At 41.8% G+C, this 18,371-nt stretch overlaps 1 protein-coding gene across 2 annotated transcripts in view; it reads left to right on the top strand.

Annotated features, from left to right (window-relative positions):
• The window catches only part of Fam118b (family with sequence similarity 118 member B), a 46,657-nt gene that overhangs the window by 10,821 nt on the left and 17,465 nt on the right, over window positions 1-18,371 (top strand). For both annotated transcript variants that reach the window (XM_051156154.1, XM_051156153.1), the window contains exons 2-3: window positions 11,842-11,928; window positions 18,043-18,295. In XM_051156154.1, coding sequence (XP_051012111.1) covers window positions 11,849-11,928; window positions 18,043-18,295 — 333 coding nt within the window. In that variant the 5' untranslated portion in view covers window positions 11,842-11,848. The remainder of the gene's footprint in view (window positions 1-11,841; window positions 11,929-18,042; window positions 18,296-18,371) is intronic.

Genomic DNA, 18,371 nt, shown 5'->3' with positions numbered 1-18,371 from the left:
GTACTGGGGTTATAGACAGTCGTAAACTGCCATATAGGCCCCAGGAGTTGACCTTGTGTCCCCTGGAAGAGTAGGCAATGTTCTTAACTGCTGAGCCATCTTTCCAGCCACAACCTCCACCTTTTGATGACCTGTCTGGACTTCCTGGGTGCTGAGGATAAAGTGTACACAACCATACCCGGCACTGAATGGCTTTAAAGGTTAATTTGCTAAGATGCCGAGGTCCGTGGAGAAGGAAGAACTGGCAAGAAAATACTTAAAGGGATGTAAGGACATGCTGGGACAAAGCAGGGACACTCTAAGGAAGGGACTTTGTGAATTGATGTGAACATGAACTATCAGGTGTGCCAAGCACCCACTAAACTTTTTGGCCAGTAAACAGACCCTGCAGTAGTTACCTCCATTGGGGTAACAGGGCTTTTCTTTTTTTGCTATCTTTTTTAAAAGACTTATGTAGGGCGGGATGTGGTGGTGCACACCTTTAATCCCAGCACTTGGGAGGCAGAGGCAGGCGGATCACTGTGAGTTCGAGGCTAGGCTGATCTACAAAGTGAGTCCAGGACAGCCAAGGCTACACAGAGAAACCCTGTCTTCAAAAACCAAAAAAAAAAAAAAAAGTGTGTGAATGTTTTTGCCTTTGTGTTTATGTACCATGTTCATACTGGATGCCCTTAGAAATCAAAAGGAAGCTGGGCGTGGCAGCACACGCCTTTAATCCCAGCACTCTGGAGGCAGAGGCAAGCAGATCTCTGTGAGTTCGAGACCAGCCTGCTCTACAAAGTGAGTTCAGGACAGCCAGGGATATACAGAGAAACCCTGTCTCGAAAAAGCAAAAAATAAGAAAAGAAAGAAAGAGAAATCAAAAGAAGACATCAGACCTGGAACTGGGGCTATGGATGGTTATGAAGCACCACATGGGTGCTGGGAACCAAACCTGGGTCCTCTACAAGAGCAGCAAGTGCTCTTACCAAGTGAGCCATCTCTCCAGCCCTCTGGCTTTTTCAATGTAACTGTTTCTATATAACTTTTCTTTCCTGGCATGCGCTTGGGATCTGTTCTTCAAGGAACAGGAGAGGTGCCAGCTGCCCTCTGGTTGTCCCCTGCCTGGGAGTCCCTTCCTTATCTTCGATGGCCTCCTAAGCGCCTTAATATACAGGGTGTTTGTAGGTTTCCCTAACCTGCTTCTCCCTGATAATGTCTTCCCTTTTGGTTTTTTTTCACAGGCCATTTTGAAACTGCTGTGGCCTGCTCAGCAAAGCAGTACTTTTAGAGCTGGGTGGGCTCAGCTGGATTGGTGGTATACGCCTTTAATCCCAGCACTTGGGAGACAGAGGCAGGTAGATCACTGTGAGTTCAAGAAGAGTGAGTCCAGGACATCAAGGCTACACAGAGAAACCCTGTCTCAAAAAAATCAAAACCAACCAACGAAAAACAACTTGGTGGGCTCTGTGGAGATGATAATCTCTTGGTTTTTGTGGCACTTTCAGATTCTTTTTATTTTAGTCTAAACAATGTTTTAGATGCTCAGCTTATTTATTTATTTATTTATTTATTTCTGAGACAAAGTTTCTCTATAACAGCCCTGGCTGTCCTGGACTCACTCTGTAGACCAGGCTGGCCTACAACTCACAACCATTTACTTGCCTCTGCCTCCCTATGGCTGGGATTAAAGGTGTGCACCACCACTGTCCAGCTGTTTTTTGTTTTGTTTTGTTGATTATTAGGGGAAAAAAGTCCTACAGAGGTTATCGTGGTAGTTGAAGATTTCATATTTAGTCACATAATTAGGTTACCTTTGGATAATCATTCTTTTGTTCTTAAAGGATTGTTAAAATGGTTTTTTAAAAAATCAATATATACTTAGGTTGGTAATTGCCCATAGTCTTAACATGCAGATATTATCTCTGCCATTCAAGGGTCTGTGGCACACAGTAATTGTTAAACTGTTTTGACCTCTACTTTGAAATACTGTCTGTCTCAAAGAACCATATGTGTTTAGGTTAGTCTCCCTGAACTTAAAAGTTTTATCTCATGGGCCCAAAGCACAGCATAAACATAGCCAGGCATCTCTAACAGTTAGTTGGTACTTTAGATCATATGAACACTGTGTTGGGGAGAGAGGAAATGTGGTGAGCCAGAGGAGAGCTTTGGAGACTAAGGAGAGGGTGATTGATCATTCCCTATGGGGTGGAGGGGAGGAGGGAAAGCTGAGAATGGCATTCAGAGACGCTTCAGGATGTAAAGGAAGCCAAGCAGCAGCACAGTCACAATGACTTTGTCCTTAGGATTTCATCTCCCATAGAGGGTTCCAGGAGCACAAGTGCTGCCTCCTCAGTGTTAGCGTGTGTGGACTCAACTTGCATGAACTGTTACAAGTATTTGTTCACAGTCCTCTGTCCCCAAAGGCTAGACTTTCCAAGGAAAATAGCATATGCCTTATTCGTCAGTTGGGATAATATCACATGTCATTATGTCATAACATGATTGACTTTGGTTTTTTTTCTTTCTTTTTTTTATTAATTTATTCTTGTTACATCTCAATGGTTATCCCATCCCTTGTGTCCTCCCATTCTTCCCTCCCTCCCCTTTTCCCCTTATTCCTCTCCCCTATGACTGTTCCTGAGGGGGATTACCTCCCCCTGTATATGCTCATAGGGTAAACATGATTGACTTTGAAGTCAGTATACTAACTATGTCTACTGTACTGAGGCATCGCAATATGTCTGAACAAAGTTGACTCTGCAGTCAGTATCCCCTGACTACTGCATAACAGTCCAGGCGATTTGTAGCAAGCTACTTAATCAGTTGTGTTAGCTAGGTTTTTTGCGATACATACTTTCTTCAGAGGAGAGTGGTATTGAGCAAAATATAAATGCTATGTAGTGTTTTGGGGGAGGTAAGCTGGATGCAATAATAGTAGTCTTAATGCTATGCCTGACTCTTCATATATATCTAAACATGAAAATCCAACAGATTGTAACTAATGGGATTATTGTTTGAAAGTCTATAGGCATGTACAGAGTATAATCAGAGGCAACTACAAGTTAGAAATGGGCTGAGTTGAGTGCATGTAGCTCTGTTTCATAACATGCATTGATAGACTCTCAACAAAAGGCCTATGTGACCTTTTCTTTTTTTGTTTTTTTCTTTCTTTTTTTCCCCCCTCTCCTGAGACAGGGTTTCTCTGTGTAGCCTTGGCTGTCCTGGAATCACTTTGTAGACCAGGCTGCCCTCAAACTTACAGAGATACATCTGCCTCTTGCCTCCCTGAGTACTGAGATTACAGGCATTATTTTCTCTTCATGTAGTAAAAAAACCTTAACCTAGAAGGGCGTGGTGCTTGGTAGTGTTACTCACAGTTATTTGGTTGATATGAAAGAAAACACTAACTTTACCTATTCATCTTGGGTTCTAACATTTAGAACATTTAAACTTAGCATTTTATCTCCTAGACTTTAACTCATTGAGTCAGAAAATATTTGAACATTTATTCTGTTGTGTAAAACACTGTAATAGAAACTCACCTAGGAAGAAGATGATAGAACAACTCCTCCTCCTGAAAGAAGAGTTATTCTTGTGGGAGAGACCAGTAATGGAAAGTGTTAAAAGATACTAATAAGGGTCAAAGTATAGCAGAGGCCCTTAGAGAAGGAGGGAGGGCAGGCAGCCTCCTAGTAGGAGGCTCAGTAAGTGGACAGGAGGCTGGATGAAGAGCTGATGGTGAGTGGAGCCAGGACTTTATAACCATGATGGTAAGAAGTTATGGAATGCTTTTATTTAATCCAATTTGTTTTGAGATAAGAAACACTAGTTTCTTGCCCCCAAATACTAGTACCTCTGAGTCTCTTGACAGAAAGAGTCCTTCTCTTAAGAATCTATCCTTGGAACCAAAAAAAGGGGGACACCTGGCTGGGCACTTTAATCCCTCATGGATCTCATGAGATCCCTCATGGATCTCATGAGATCCAGGGCAGCCTGGTCTACGGACTGCATTCCAGGACCTCCAGCATTACACAGAGAAGCCTGTCCTGGTGGTGGCGGTGGGGAACCACCCTTGCCTGTGGTGATGACTCAGTGGACAACGTGTTTGTTTTGTAAGCATGAGGATCAGTCTTAAGATTCCCAGAGCCCATGTAAGTCAGACACAGTAGCGTGTGTCTGTAATTCTGGCATACCCACAGCGAGACAGGAGGCAGACAGAATCACTGAAAGCTCTGGCATTGCAGCTGTAAACGGGTGACACTATATCAAAACACGGTGGAAAGTGAGGCCGACACTTGAGGTTGTCCTCTGACCTCCAGACCACACTGCAACACACTCATGCCTGTTCTGTCACACTCATGCACAGACATTAACAAAATAATACATTGGCATTTAAGCATGATGGTTCATGTCTGATCCCAGCACTTGGGAGGCTGAGACAGTTGAACTGTTCAAGGCTAGCCTGGTATGTATGAGAAAACATGTATAGTCTAAAACAAAATAAAAAGAACCTATCCTTAAAATTTTGCTTACATTTCTAGGTATTTGAGTTGCAAAAATAAGGTTATTTGGGGATAGGGTGAGAACTCAGTTGGTAAAGTGATTGCCATGCAAGCATAAAGTCCTGTGTTCAATTCCCATCAACCACATAAAAAGCATCATTTAAATCAGACATGGTGGTGCATGCGTGCCTTTAATCCCAGCTCTTGGGAGGCAAAGGCAGGTGGATCATTGTGAGTTTGAGGCCAGTCTGGTTTACAAAGTGAGTCTAGAACAGCCAAGGCTACACAGAGAAACTCTGTCTCAACTCTCCCCCCAAAAGCATCATTTAAAATCCCAGCACTAAGAAGGCAGAGATGGATTATTGAGCCAGTCAGCTCAGCTGAACCACAGGTCCTGGTGAGAAGCTTTATCTGAAAGAACAAGGTGGATAGATTGAGGAACAACCCCTGAGATTGACTACTGACCTTCATGTGAGTATGCACACACTCATACATGTACACACATGCAAACAAAACAGAAAACATATGCCCCCACACAAATAACAAGTACAGTGACTTAGATGTACAATGTTCATTTAGTGATAGATGATGTTCTTCATACCTTGAATCTGCTACTTTTACCTGCTGAATCCAAGTACCTTAGCTCCTGTGACCATTTAAAGTATCTGAAAATGATTGTGCGGGTATTGGTTTGCTTGTGTACATAATTTTTCTATTTGTTCCACTTAAAAATAAAAATACCCTTCTGCGATATTCGCTGCATTAAAATTAGTAATAGATTCTATCTCTTTGATCCTCCGCGCCCCCCCCCCCCACATATACACACACACACATACTTTGAGATGGGGGGGATATTTCTCTGTTGTCCAGGTTGATGTCAGACCCCTTGGCTTAAGTGATCCTCCAAGCACCTGTAACTATGGACACCTGCTAATATGCCTGTTTAGAAGAGGAAATGCTTTTTATGATTCATAAGAAATCCCTGTCATTCCAACCACGAGCAACTTCTTTCATCTGGTAGTTCTCTTGATAAACATGTGAGTGGTTTCTGTTCACAGGCACTGTTCCACAACGTATCCATGAACTAAACAGACAGAAAGAAGTCCCTTACTTCGAGGATCTTACCTTCTGTGGGAGGAATTGTGTAATAGACATAAGTGTGACTGCATTTCACTAATGGGTAGGTGAGTTAGAGGAATGAATACCAGAGGATGAGAATGTCCACCATCAATTCTATTTTCTTATTTATCCATTCAAGACAGGGTCTCTTTGTGTAGCCTTTGCTGTTTTGGATTTGCTTTGTAGACCAGGGTGGCCTTGAACTCACAAAGATCCACCTGCCTGTGCCTTCCTCGGTGCATATATGTTTATAGAAGCCAGAGAACCTTGGCTGTCATTGTTCAGCCAAGTCTTTGTGCTTGGTTTTGTTTTAAGCAAGGTTTCTCTTTAGCTTGGTACTTGCCAAACAGCGTAGGCTAACTGGCCAGCAAACCACAGTGGTCTGCTGCTTTCCATCTCTCCAGTGCTGGGATTATTATGCCCCATATACCTGGGATTGTATACCACAGTACCCTGCTTCCCCCACACTCCTTGCTTTTTCCGAGGCAGGGTTTCTCTGTATGACCCTGGCTATCCTGGACTCACTTTGGAGGTTGGCCTCACTTTTGAGGTTGGCCTCGAACTCACAGAGATTCACCTGCCTCTGCCTCCGGAATGCTGGGATTAAAGGCATGTGCCACCATGCCCAGTTGTACCCTGCTTTGTTAAAAAGTGGGCTCCAGAAGATTGTAGTAAGGACTTTGTGCATGCAAGGGAAGCCTTTATCAACTGAGCTATCACTTTGGCCTTATAATTTAAAATAATTGATAAAGTGACTGGAGAGATGGCCCAGTGATTAAGAACACTGACTACTCATATAGAGGACCTAGGTTCAATTCCCAGCACATACATGGCAGTTACAACTGTTTCCAGTCCCAGGAAATCAGACACCCTCTGGCTTCTGAGAGCACAGCACATAAATGATGCTCAGATATGCATGCAGACAAAACACCCATATACACAAAATACACCCAGTATCATGAGCCTGAAATTTCAATATGACTTATGTGGGGCTTGAGTGAAATGACTTACTAGAATTTGGGGGTTTGCCTGGTAGTTCTTAAGGTCTTTCAGAGCCATTGCCAATAATGAGCTCTTTTCACAGTGGATGTGAGTGAATGTTGGTAAAAGAACAACAGCACTAAACCAGCATGTTACCAGTGACGAGTTTTCAAGAAATGAGTTTGTTGTAGATAGTGTCTGACAAAAGTCAAAGGTTTCCAGCGGGCATGCTTACGAATAATCGTAGGAGCTCAGATTAACCATGGGTAGAGGAAATATTTTAAGCCTGGCTTGGAGAGAGACTCAAGTCCCTGCTCAGCTGCACATTGCTCCTATCTCCGTGTAAGTCTTAGTGGGACACAGCGCGCTTGCTTTGCACACTAGAGGAAAGGCTGCAGTCCACATCGTGGGCAGGATTCATCCACTCTGCAGGCACAATTTTATATTGAATGTGTTCACTTCAACAAGCTTGTGGAATGTTCCTTTGTAGTACCTCACTTAACTGGGCATCGTTTCCGTCCTCCCTTCCCCTACAGCTGCTAAACCACAAATGTGTTGGAATTAGTCCAAAAGCCACAATTAGGGGAGCTTGGGTTTTTCTCAAGTTATTTCCCTTAAAAAAAAATAATAAAAAGTTAACCCTTTTTTGTGTTTTTTTTTTTTTGCTGCAAAAGAAAAGGTGTTCTTTATTCCAGTTACTGTTTCATCTTTCATAAACAAAGATGGAGAATCTTGCTGCAAGCCATGTGCCAGTCTTTTACACTAGTTATTGGTAAATCCTTTGCTTTCGGGGGAAAAAAAGAAAGTTGGACTTTCCCACCACTTGACTTATTCCATCTGCCCATCTATCGAATGGTGCTCTTCCAAGTTCCCTGCAGCATGCGTCTTGGCTGAGTTGGCTGTGCGCGTGCTGGAAGCCTGAGAAAAGGAGGAAGCAGCTAGGAGACCTACCTGAATGCTGAGTGCAGAAAAGAGCCAGAGTTTGCCCTTTGCGCTGCTTCCAAGATTCTGGGAAAGCAAGAACTGCTGGGGTTCTGGTGGTTTCAGGTCCCAGCTCTGTTATTAGCTGCCAACCTAGCCATCTTCCAGATAATCACTTCCTTTTCTCTCCCTTTCTTTCCCTCCTTATTTCAGGGGTTTTCTCAGAAAGCTATCTTGCATCTCCAACTCTATTTCCTGCCAGGATGAAAGGTTTCAAAGAATAAATGCTCTGTCTTTTAAATTTTTTTTAATAGAGGGTCTTGTGTGGGCCACATCGGCCTCCCTCAAACTCTCTATGTAGCTGAAACTGGCCTTAAACTCATGGTCCTTCTGTCTCTACCACTCAAGATCTTGGGTTACAAGCCCGCTAAGTGTTCTCTCTCATTTGAAATGTTTGGCCTGAAAGTTTTGTTAACAGCATCCCTATCACTTTTTTCAGTGTTCACTGAGCATCTGACTTTGATTTCGATATATTTTGTTAGCACTCATTGGAGCAGTGAGGACATTGCCACAGGAAATGCCTCTGTTCACTTGTGGTAGGGAAGGGGTTGCCACTTAACTCTACATAGCTGCTGCATTCTGCATGGCTCCAGGGATCGACCTGGCTAGGGCAGAAAGGAAATGAAGAAAGGACAGACACACAGAAAGAGAAGCTGGGACTGGATGGCCTAGGCTCTCTGGAGAAGCCAAAGCTCAGTATGTTTATTATCTCACTGTGAACAGGGAGGGAGGGTTATCCCGTACAGCTGAACAAGGAGGGAAGCGTAGTTGGTCTCAGTTGGAGCAGTCTGTAGGAAAGAGGTCTTCAGGCCATAAACATCTGACAGCAGAAAGCTACAGTGGACATTTTCTGCATGTTCTATGAACATCTGCACTTAAACCCCAGAAAGGCTTTGCCAGTGAGCCTCACCTAGGGAAGGCTTGTCTTCTGACATTGGGGTCCATGACAAATACATGGCGGGGCTGAGCCAGTGTCTACAACTCACATTCACTCAAGACTTCACTCACCTTTTACACATAGCAAATCCACTGAAAAGCTCAAATAGTAGTCACACAGCAAAATTCATATGTGAGCTGGCTAGTTAATGCCTGTTAGGAATTCCGTACCAGATTTCCATACTCACCTTTGAGGCTCTTTAGCAACCCTGCACATTGTTTAGGATAAATGCTAAAAGGGATCCTCCCACCCTGAAAACAGTACCCCAGAATGAATAAGATACGATCTAGTAACATAATCACTGTGGTATATACTTGGACATAGCTCATGTCCTTGACTGAGGGCAAAATATTAGTCCATTCATAAACAAGAAGGATGAATAGCTGTGACTAAGACATAAAGAATTACTTTTCATTCAGCTTCTCAGTAATAGGACCTAAAACATTCCAGTCGGAGCCTGTTGTGTGTGTTTACATTTCTCAAACTACAGCAGCTGAAGAAAGCATTCAGAAAGGCTCTGTAGAGAAAAGCAGCAGGGATTCACTGGTGGTCAGGATGAGAATGCAGCAGAGTTGATGATGCATTTTCCCAGAGAAAAAGGGAGAACTAGTCTAGAGTTTGGCTGGTGGTTGGCGATGGTGAGTAGGCTGCGAGAGCACACACCTCTGCCCCGAGTAACTGTGAAGTAAATATGCATGCTACAATGTTAGCACTTTAAAAAACAGCTTTGGACTTAAGGAAATATTTTAAAGCTGAAAACTGAGAAGTTGGAGAACATTTTAATAAGCAGTAGTGTAGCGAGCACGGAATTGCAAGCAGAGTTGCTGTGGTTTGAAATCGTGGACTACTAAGAACCAAACATTTTGTGTCACAGTTTTCTCATCTGTAAAGTTGGTTAATAATGCAGGTTGAGACTCCTTTATCTGAAATGTTTGAGACGAGAAGTATTTTGGGTATGGGGTTTTGTTTTGTTTTGTTTTGTGTTTTTTTAAATATTTGGGTTTATATAATGAGGTATCTTGGAAATGAGACACTAGTCTAAAACACGGTATTATTTTTATATACATATAGACCGATGGTGTTGTGTAGAATATTTTTAGTGAGCCTGCATTTTTACTGTAACAGGTTGTCAGGTGTGGAATTTTGTACTTGATGGCATTTTATCAGGGGTCCAAATGTTTTCAGTTTTAGAACAGTTTAGATTTTGGATTTTCAGGTAAGAGTTGTTGAATCTATAATACCCAATAAGGTTGTAGGAATTAAATGAGCTAATATTTACAAATCATACATGACCTGTGTGATAGGTACTATGACTTTAAACTTTTTGGTTTTATTGTTGTTGTTTTGGTTTTTTGAGGCAGGGTTTCTCTGTGTAACCCTGACTGTCCTGGAACTCTCTTTGTAGAAAAGGCTGGCCTCAAATTCAAAGAGATTGGCCTGACTCTGTGCCACGAGAGCTGTGCTACCACTGCCCAGGAGTTTGTAAATTTGTTTTTGTTTTTTGTTTGTTTCAAGATAGGGTTTCTCTGGGTAGCCCTGGCTGTCATGGAACTTGCTCTGTAGACCAGGCTGGCCTTGAACTCAAGAGTTCTGCCTGCCTCTGCCTCCCGAGGGCTGAGATTAAAAGCCTGCACTACCACTGTCCGGCTAATTTTTAAATTTAAACAAAACTGGCTTAGTATTTGAATTAAGTACTAAAATCTGAATATTCCAGGATTCAAAACTTACATTAAGTTCCATTTACTACACATTGTCAGTGCTCAATGGTTTTACCTGTGTTTAGGTAACAGGTTTCCACAACCATGTTTATGAGGGGTGAGAGAGCATAAATATGTTTGCCTTCCTTAGTGTTACTTTAAATCATATTCCGAAACAGAGAGATTGTGGTTTGTGTGAAAGAAATAACCTTTTTAAGAATTGCTGGTTCTCCATAAAACATGTTAGGCAGAATTTGATGAAAACATTTCAAGAATGGTCAAGTCCTGACTGTTAGCAAATAAAAGCTTCTAGACTCTAAGAAACGGAACACTTGGAGAAGGCAGCCGGCAGTGCGCCTCCGTGCGCCCGTCACTCACGGAGACTCCGGTGTCCAGAAAGACCAAGCTTGACTTTATTTAGCTGTCCCCAGAGATTCTGTTCTCAGGAAACAGGTACTTTTGTTTAAGGTTGACTTTATTTTTAAGAATTTATAGTGTCTTTTTAACAGTCACACCAGATGATAAAGTTCAGGCCAGATTTTCCAAATTTGGTGATTGACCTGTGTTCTCAAGCCTTGTTTTCTTGAGATCAGAATCAAAGATTTGACCAGAAAGGTGATCTGTGTCGTAACGCTTGTGATATTATGACCTCTAGTTCCCTGATGGCTATAATATCAAAGGAAAGATCACTGTGTGAAATGGAAGATGGAGGTAAGACAAGGAAAATTCAACACACAGCTTTAGTAAATGGTGAACTCTCTAATAGTAAAGTCCTGATAGCGACAGAAGTGCACGAGAACACCCGGAGCTCTTCCCCTATTCTCTTCCACATTGTTAGTGGTGAAATTTACTGCTGGGCCAGTGAGTTTGATCCCTGGCATCCGTGTGGTGGAAGAGCCACACCCTGAAAGTTACTCTCTGATCTCCACACACGCCGAGACACACCAGTATATATACATGCAGACTCACACACAAGCACACATCTTTTTTTTTTAAGTTGCAAGTGTCAGTCTTTAAATGTCACTAGTTTACTAAAGTTAAAACTTCCATTGTAGTTCTTACTCTAATCTTCAGTGAGTCTTGTATTGGTGTTTGTTGTCTTTCACACGTCTTTGCTAGTGTCCCTGCCGCTTTGTCACAGTGGCCTGATTAAAATCTCTTCCTTGTTTGGAGAGACAGGTCTGCAGCCTGTGAGGACAGTGTTTAACAACAAAGAATGTCTAACATTGAGCACACTGTATTGCCAAGTGTAAGTGGGTAATTAAGCACTGTTAGCACACTCGTCTGTGGGTTTTAATGTCCTCAGTGGTCCCTGAGCCCTTATGTAAGTCCACAGAGTGATGTCACATGAGCTGACAATGCTGCTTGTGGTGGGAGATGGTATTATGGGGTTCTTAGGAGCAGAAGTAGTATGGGAGTGTGGAGTACGGATACACAGCTGTAATTTCAAGATAACTTTCCTTGGGTTAATTTCACTTCTTAAGTTTGATGTGCTTGTTAGTTAATAGATTTCTGCTAAGCAGAAAACACCCCACAATACCCTAATGGGTAAATGGCTTATTAAAATGCTTAATGTATATGCTGTTATAAATGGTGTGCTTTGCAGATCTAATCATGGTACATGATGTTTAATCTATTTTAGAAACTGGATGGCTTCTACAGGGAGCCAGGCCTCTGATATAGACAAGATTTCCTTCAATGATGGCGAACCCCCCACCAAAAAGCCCAGGTAAACAAGAGAAAGGGAATCAGAGGAACAGAAAGTCACCATCAGTGGGAGGTGCTTACCCTGCATTGTAGGTGTGTCACTAATTAACATGGCCTTCATTAAAGACTAAATTATTTTTACTTTGGGTTTAATTTTTTATCAAGGTAATAAATATATGCATAGTTTTAAAATTTGTTACTTTAAAGCTCATAACACCCTACTCCTCAGTGATAACCATTTTCTGTTTCCTCTACTCTTGACATCTGTTTTGTTTTGTTTTTGACTGTGAGACTAGGTCTTGCTACATAGCCCAGGCTGGCCTAGAACTCTTGCCTCAGGCTTCGGATGCTGAGACTGCAGCCATGCGCCTGACAGCACACATCTTAAATGCTGTGTGCACTGCTACATACTCTCTCTGGTAATAGAAAATAAGGACTCCATTTGCTGCTACTCAAGAGGCTTCACCTCTATCTTCCAATATGTTTGTTTCAATATTTGACCAGCAAATTCTCAATATTTACATTATTGTGTCTTTATACATAGTATTAGGGCTGGAGAGATGGCTCAGAAGTTAAGAGCACTGACTGCTCTTCCAAAGGTCATGAGTTCAATTCTCATTTACCACATGTTGGTTCACAACCATCATAATAAGATCTATATACATAATAAATAAATCTTTAAAAAAAATAAATAGTATTAATAAGCCCAGCATGACACTTTTAATCCCAGCACTCAGGAGACAGACAGAGGCAGGCAGATCCCTGTGAGTTTGAGGCCAGCCTAGTCTAACATAACAAGTTCCAGGACAACCAGAGCTGCATAATGAGACCCTGTCTTGAAAATCAAAACAAAACAAACCATAAATAGTACTAGCAGCGCAGCCTAAATCATTGTGATTATATTTCCTTTTATGCCTTCTTTTTTAACCTTCATATTACTAAAAGTTGTCTTGGGGTTTTTGTTTTGTTTTCTGTGTCCTTTCCGCTTCAAACATTAGCAAAAGAATTAATCTGTCCTATGCTGGAAGAGGTTTAGAAACTGGATAGTTTAGTTGATTTCATGGATTCTTACCTCTAGACTCAACCATGCTAGTCTCCTGCTTTTTGTTTTAATGTACTCCGTGTTGCTGAAGCATGCTCTCAGGTATCTTCCTTAGTAAGAATACATAGAAAAACAATTGTCAGAGATGCTAAATGTCTTCATCGTGTGCTTACATTGATTTAATCATATGGTTGAGAATAGATTGTTCGGAAGGGAAACAATTTTTTTCTTAGAATTTTGATAGTTCCTCTCATTTCTTTGGTAACAGAAAAGTATTCTCAGCTTAAAAGAGGAAATGGTGGGGGCTGGAGAGATGGTGCAGAGGTTAAGACAACTGCTTGTTCTTCCAAAGGTCCTGAGTTCAATTCCCAGCAACCACATGGTGGCTCACAACCATCTATAATGAGATCTGGTGCCCTCTTCTGGTATACATGCAGACAAAACACTATGTACAGAATAAATAAATCTTTAAAAAAATGAAAGAGGAAATGGTGATTTGGTCCCAATTTCAGAGATTTTTAGCTTATGGTCTGCTGGCTCCATTGCTTTTAGAGTATTATATCGTGAGGTAGGATATCATTCAAGGGCACGTAGAACAGAGTTGCTCACCTTTTGACTACTGGGAATCGGAACCGGGAAGAAGGGGCCAGAGACCAGCTGATGTTCTTCAGGTCCCACCTTTGAGATTATCTCCAAGTAGGCCCGCCTATCGTGAACCCACTCATCAGTGGACTAGCCATTGATAAGGTAAGAACCCTGGATCAGGTCACGTTCCAGAACCTCGCCCCAAACGCAGCTGCATTGGGAACCAAGCTTGTGCTTGAACCTTGCCAGAATGTGTTCCAGATCCAAATCAAAATACCAGTTTTTCAATTGTGTGATCTCTTTTGCCTTTGCTCACTAGAACCTTACAAAAATCACATCATTCTCAGTAACAAAAAATTGTGTAATACCTTATCTTCTTGTCAAAATAAAATACTATGGCACCTACAAACTACTTCCTAGTAACTTCATTTTGAATTGTCTTGTGTTAGCCGGATATTAAACTTCCACCAAAGATTCTTCTGTCTTCGTATCACCCTTGTTCAGATGTTGAACCTTCTGTCGTTAGTGTGTTCCTCTTTCCCCGCCTCTCTTCTGTTTGGTGGTGACAAGGTCTTTGTATGTGACTCATCCTGAACTCCAGCTCTCTCCTCCTGCACCAGCCTCCTCAGTATTTAGATTACAAACATGTACCTCTGTGCCTGGCTCAGAGGTTTTGTTTGTCTGTCTGTTTTCAGTTTTGCTTTCTTAAAGTTCTTGGTTTTTTTTTTTTTCTTACATATTTTTAAGTTTTTCTGTTACATTTTTCATTTTCTTTAATTTTCTTGTTGCTGTTTTGTTTTTTGAAGACTGTTTGTCACCCTGTAGCCCAAGGCAGGTTTGCAAGTATGATCTTCCTGCCTTAACCTCCTGAGTAATTTCCTCTCTACCTGCTAACTTGTTTGTATGTACCTGTTATTGTGTGGGCCTTTTGCAAATAAAATGACCAAAGTTTGCTCATATTTAAACTACTGAGAAGCAGTTAGGAGTCTTTGTGACAAGGGATATTAGCCAGGCTTCTATAGAAGAACAGAACTGATAGAATTACATATATATGTGGTATGGGGAAGCTATTAGATTGGCTTGCGTGGTGTGATCTGGGTAGTCCAGCAGTGGTTATCTTCACATTGGAGAAGCTAAGAACCCAGTAGTTTCCCAGCAGTCCCAGTCTGGTGGTGAAGGCCTGAGGGACTCCTGGAAAAACATGGCTCTTCAGTCCACATTGGCAGTCAGAAGGGGCTGGGTTCTGCTGTCAGTGAAGAAGTGCAGCAGTGACTTGTCAGCAGGCAGGAAGGCAATGCCAACCTCTTTTTTAAAATCTGGCTGCCACCAGAAGGTGCCACCCACATTTAAGGTTGGTCTTCCCACTTTGAATAACCTGATCAAGAAGATTCCAGCGGCTTTTCTCCTAGTTGATTCTAGATTCTGCCAGGTTGGCAACCAGTAATCATCATCACAATATGCTGATGAGTTTCCTTGGAACATTAAGCCTGGAGCAAATTCAGCAGTTGACCTCTAACTCCTCTAAGGCTGTGGGTCTCCTCTGCCATAATGGCCCTCTCCCCAAAGAGAACTCCTCCCATCCCTGAATGCATGGGGACTGGGTACAGAGAAAAGGGTAACTCTTAGTGTTTGGGGGTCTTAGATTTCATACAAATTCTCCCTTAATCCCTCCCACCTGGCACAGTGCACAGTGTTCTCAAACGCAGAGTCCTCTGGCTGACTTTGTGCAGACAGACTTGTAGTTGAGTTTTAGTGGCACCTGCCTACCCGTGACCATGTGCCTGAGCTTCTACTTAGGAAATTAGGTTTTATTCTGGAACTTCTAAAATTATGTTGTCTTCTTATGTCTGCTGTCTGCTGTTGTCTTGTCCTACCCTACTCTGCTGGCAGGAAGTTACTGCCCAACACGGCTACCAATAGCCTGAGGCCTTACACTTTAGAGACCTCCGTACAGGTAAAGCTGCAGAGAGGATTTCAGGGCAACCAAAGCTATTGAGCTTATTAAGAAGGGGACAGTACATGGTTTTAGTTTAGTATGAGGCTTACAAGAGAGACTGCTTAGGGAAAGGGCAGTACTCGCTTGAGAACTGTGCTGAGATGTCTTTATAATGGCTGTTGATAAGATTCTGTGGCTTTTAATGTTATATTTCTCAGAGTATAATTGACAACAGGGACTAACGATTACTTAAAGCTTAAAAATTAGTAAAGTTTGAGCCGAGTGAGGTGGTATATGCCCCTAATTCCCACACTTGTGAGATGGAGGCAGGAGAACCAGGAGTTAAGGGATTCCCAAGCTACCCGAGATGCTATCTTAAAAGCACAAATATATGTGTATGTGTATATGTTGATAGATAGATAGATGCACAGATACACACAAACATACATGCATATACACTCTATTAAAAATGACCTGATTTTACTTCTCTTATTGAACTTACTTATTTTTATATGCAGTGGTGTTTGACCTGCAAGTATGTCTGGGCAAGGGTAACAGATCCTCTGGAATTGGAGTTACAATTGTGAGCTGCCATGTGAGTGCTGGAAATTGAACCAGGGTCTTTGGAAGAGCAGCCAGTGTTCTTAACTGCTGAGCCATCTCTCCATTCCCCTGAACTTCCTTTTATAAATGAACTTGTAAGGTAGTTTTATGAAGTGATTTGTTTAGATTTAAGTATGGGGGAGGCATATAATTAGTATCTAAATTCAAGATTATAAACCCCCTAATTTAAGTAAGTGTATAGTTCATTTGTTGTTTTTGACATCCTTGTTTGACATGTCTTTTAGAAAAGAGAATATTGTGTTTATAGGGAATCTTGGCTTTGTCATTTGTGACCAAGTTTCTGATACCCAGCCAGATTCTTAACTGAAAGGCTTTTTTCCCTTCTCGTGTCTCCTTGATTTTCCCTTTCTATCTTAATACTTTTCCTTAAAAGTATTAGGGCCATCATGATGGCTGCAGATGGCACTAAGCCTGATGGGCTGAGTTCGGTCTGTGCTAAAGATCAACATGGTGAGAAGAGCAAAACAACTTCCAAAAGTTATCTTCTGATCTCCACACATGCACTGTGGCTGTGCCTACCCACACAGAAATACAAACTAAATATACATTTGGGTTTTTAAAAAAATTACTTAGTGGTTTAGTGGCATCAGAAAGCACAATTGCAATTTTTGTTTTCATTTTTTGCTGAAATCCCTTTTGTGAAAGTATTTTATGGGTGTTTATATTAGCTTGTATATTTATGTGTCATTTACTAATTTTTGTTTTTGTTTTTATTTAAGACAAGCTTTCCTTAGCTGCCCTTGAATTTCTAATCCTCCTGTCTTTACCTCCCAACTTCTGGGATTATAGACTTTGGCCATCACATCAAACTTTCATTCATCATCTTGATTCCTCTTTTTAAAACACACTCCATTATGTGCTCCTAATAGCTGTTAACAGTTTTTTCCCAGTAGATAAACTATTTTCTATATGGGCCTATCTTTAGTGTCTTTGTGTTTCCAGGTTTTCCTACTCGTTACATGGTTGACTGTAGGAGATGAGAGCAGGACAGGCGGTTCTAAGGCTTGTTTCCTAAGGCTTCACAGTGCGCGCTCGCTCTCTCCTGGGCTTGTCTAACACTGATCATGCTTTCTGTTCGTTGTACTGTTTGCAGTGAGGCCAGTGCTGATTTACTATGGTCAGAGGGAAAGGGGAGCTGAAGCATATTTGTCCTCATGCAGTCTCACAACAGGACAGCGCTCCTTGCCGTGAGAAAGGCTGTTTTGTTGTGACAGAAAACATGAGGCTCTCATGTTCTCAGAAGCCTGCTGAGCGCTTTTCCCCAGTGACCTAGAACAAAGCCACACTGAGATGTCTCCAGGTCTGGCTTTCATGCTGAGTTTTATCATTGCTTTAAAAATGTGGCATAGTTTTTTATTGTCTTCGTTGTTTTACGTTTTTCAACAAACAACATCAAACTTAACTTGTATGAAAATATTTTCTTTTTGAAAACAAATCAACTGTCCTTCTGAAATTACTATTGGCTTAAAGAATAATTTAGTTGGCAGAACTTGAGCTGTAGCACATTTGAGTCTGTTGTAATATTGTGGTTTTCTTTGCAGGAGAGGACTATAAAGGAAAAGTTGACTTTAAGATTGTTTTCCAGGATTCCTGAAATAGTTTATTACTTGCCTTCCAAAAAGAACTGGAATAATAATATGGTCTTTCATTTAATCTACTTGGGAGAAATATCAGAAACTGGAATCCTCATTTTTGTAGCTAAATGTATAAAGCCTTTAATCCCAGCACTGGGGAGGAAGAGGCAGGCAGATCTCTGTGAGTTGAAGGCCAGCCAGGTCTACATAGTGAGTTCCAGGCCAGCTAAGACTAAACAGTGAGATCCTGTTTAAAAAACAAAGCAAGAGTTACAGCTGTTGATCAGGGAGGGCCAGCTACATCTGTGGCAGATGCCTTCGCATGTGCCTCGTGTCTGCTGGATGCTCCAATCCTCTTGTGTCTTTTCTTTTCAGGAAGCTGCTTCCAAGTTTGAAAACCAAAAAACCTCGAGAGCTTGTGCTGGTGATTGGAACAGGCATTAGTGCTGCAGTTGCACCACAGGTCCCAGCCCTGAAATCCTGGAAGGGGTTAATTCAGGCCTTGCTGGATGCTGCTATTGATTTTGATCTTCTAGAGGACGAGGAAAGCAAAAAGTTTCAGAAGTGTCTCCATGAAGACAAGAACCTTGTCCATGTTGCCCATGACCTCATTCAGAAACTGTCCCCTGTGAGTAGTCTGCTGTGTGCCACAGCATGTGAGATCTCCAGAAACCGTGATTAGTGTGCTTATTCTAGCAGGGATA

This window comes from Acomys russatus, chromosome 14 (assembly GCF_903995435.1).
Source record: "Acomys russatus chromosome 14, mAcoRus1.1, whole genome shotgun sequence".
NCBI classification, from domain to species: domain Eukaryota; kingdom Metazoa; phylum Chordata; class Mammalia; order Rodentia; family Muridae; genus Acomys; species Acomys russatus.
This window is presented reverse-complemented; position numbering and strand designations above follow the sequence as displayed.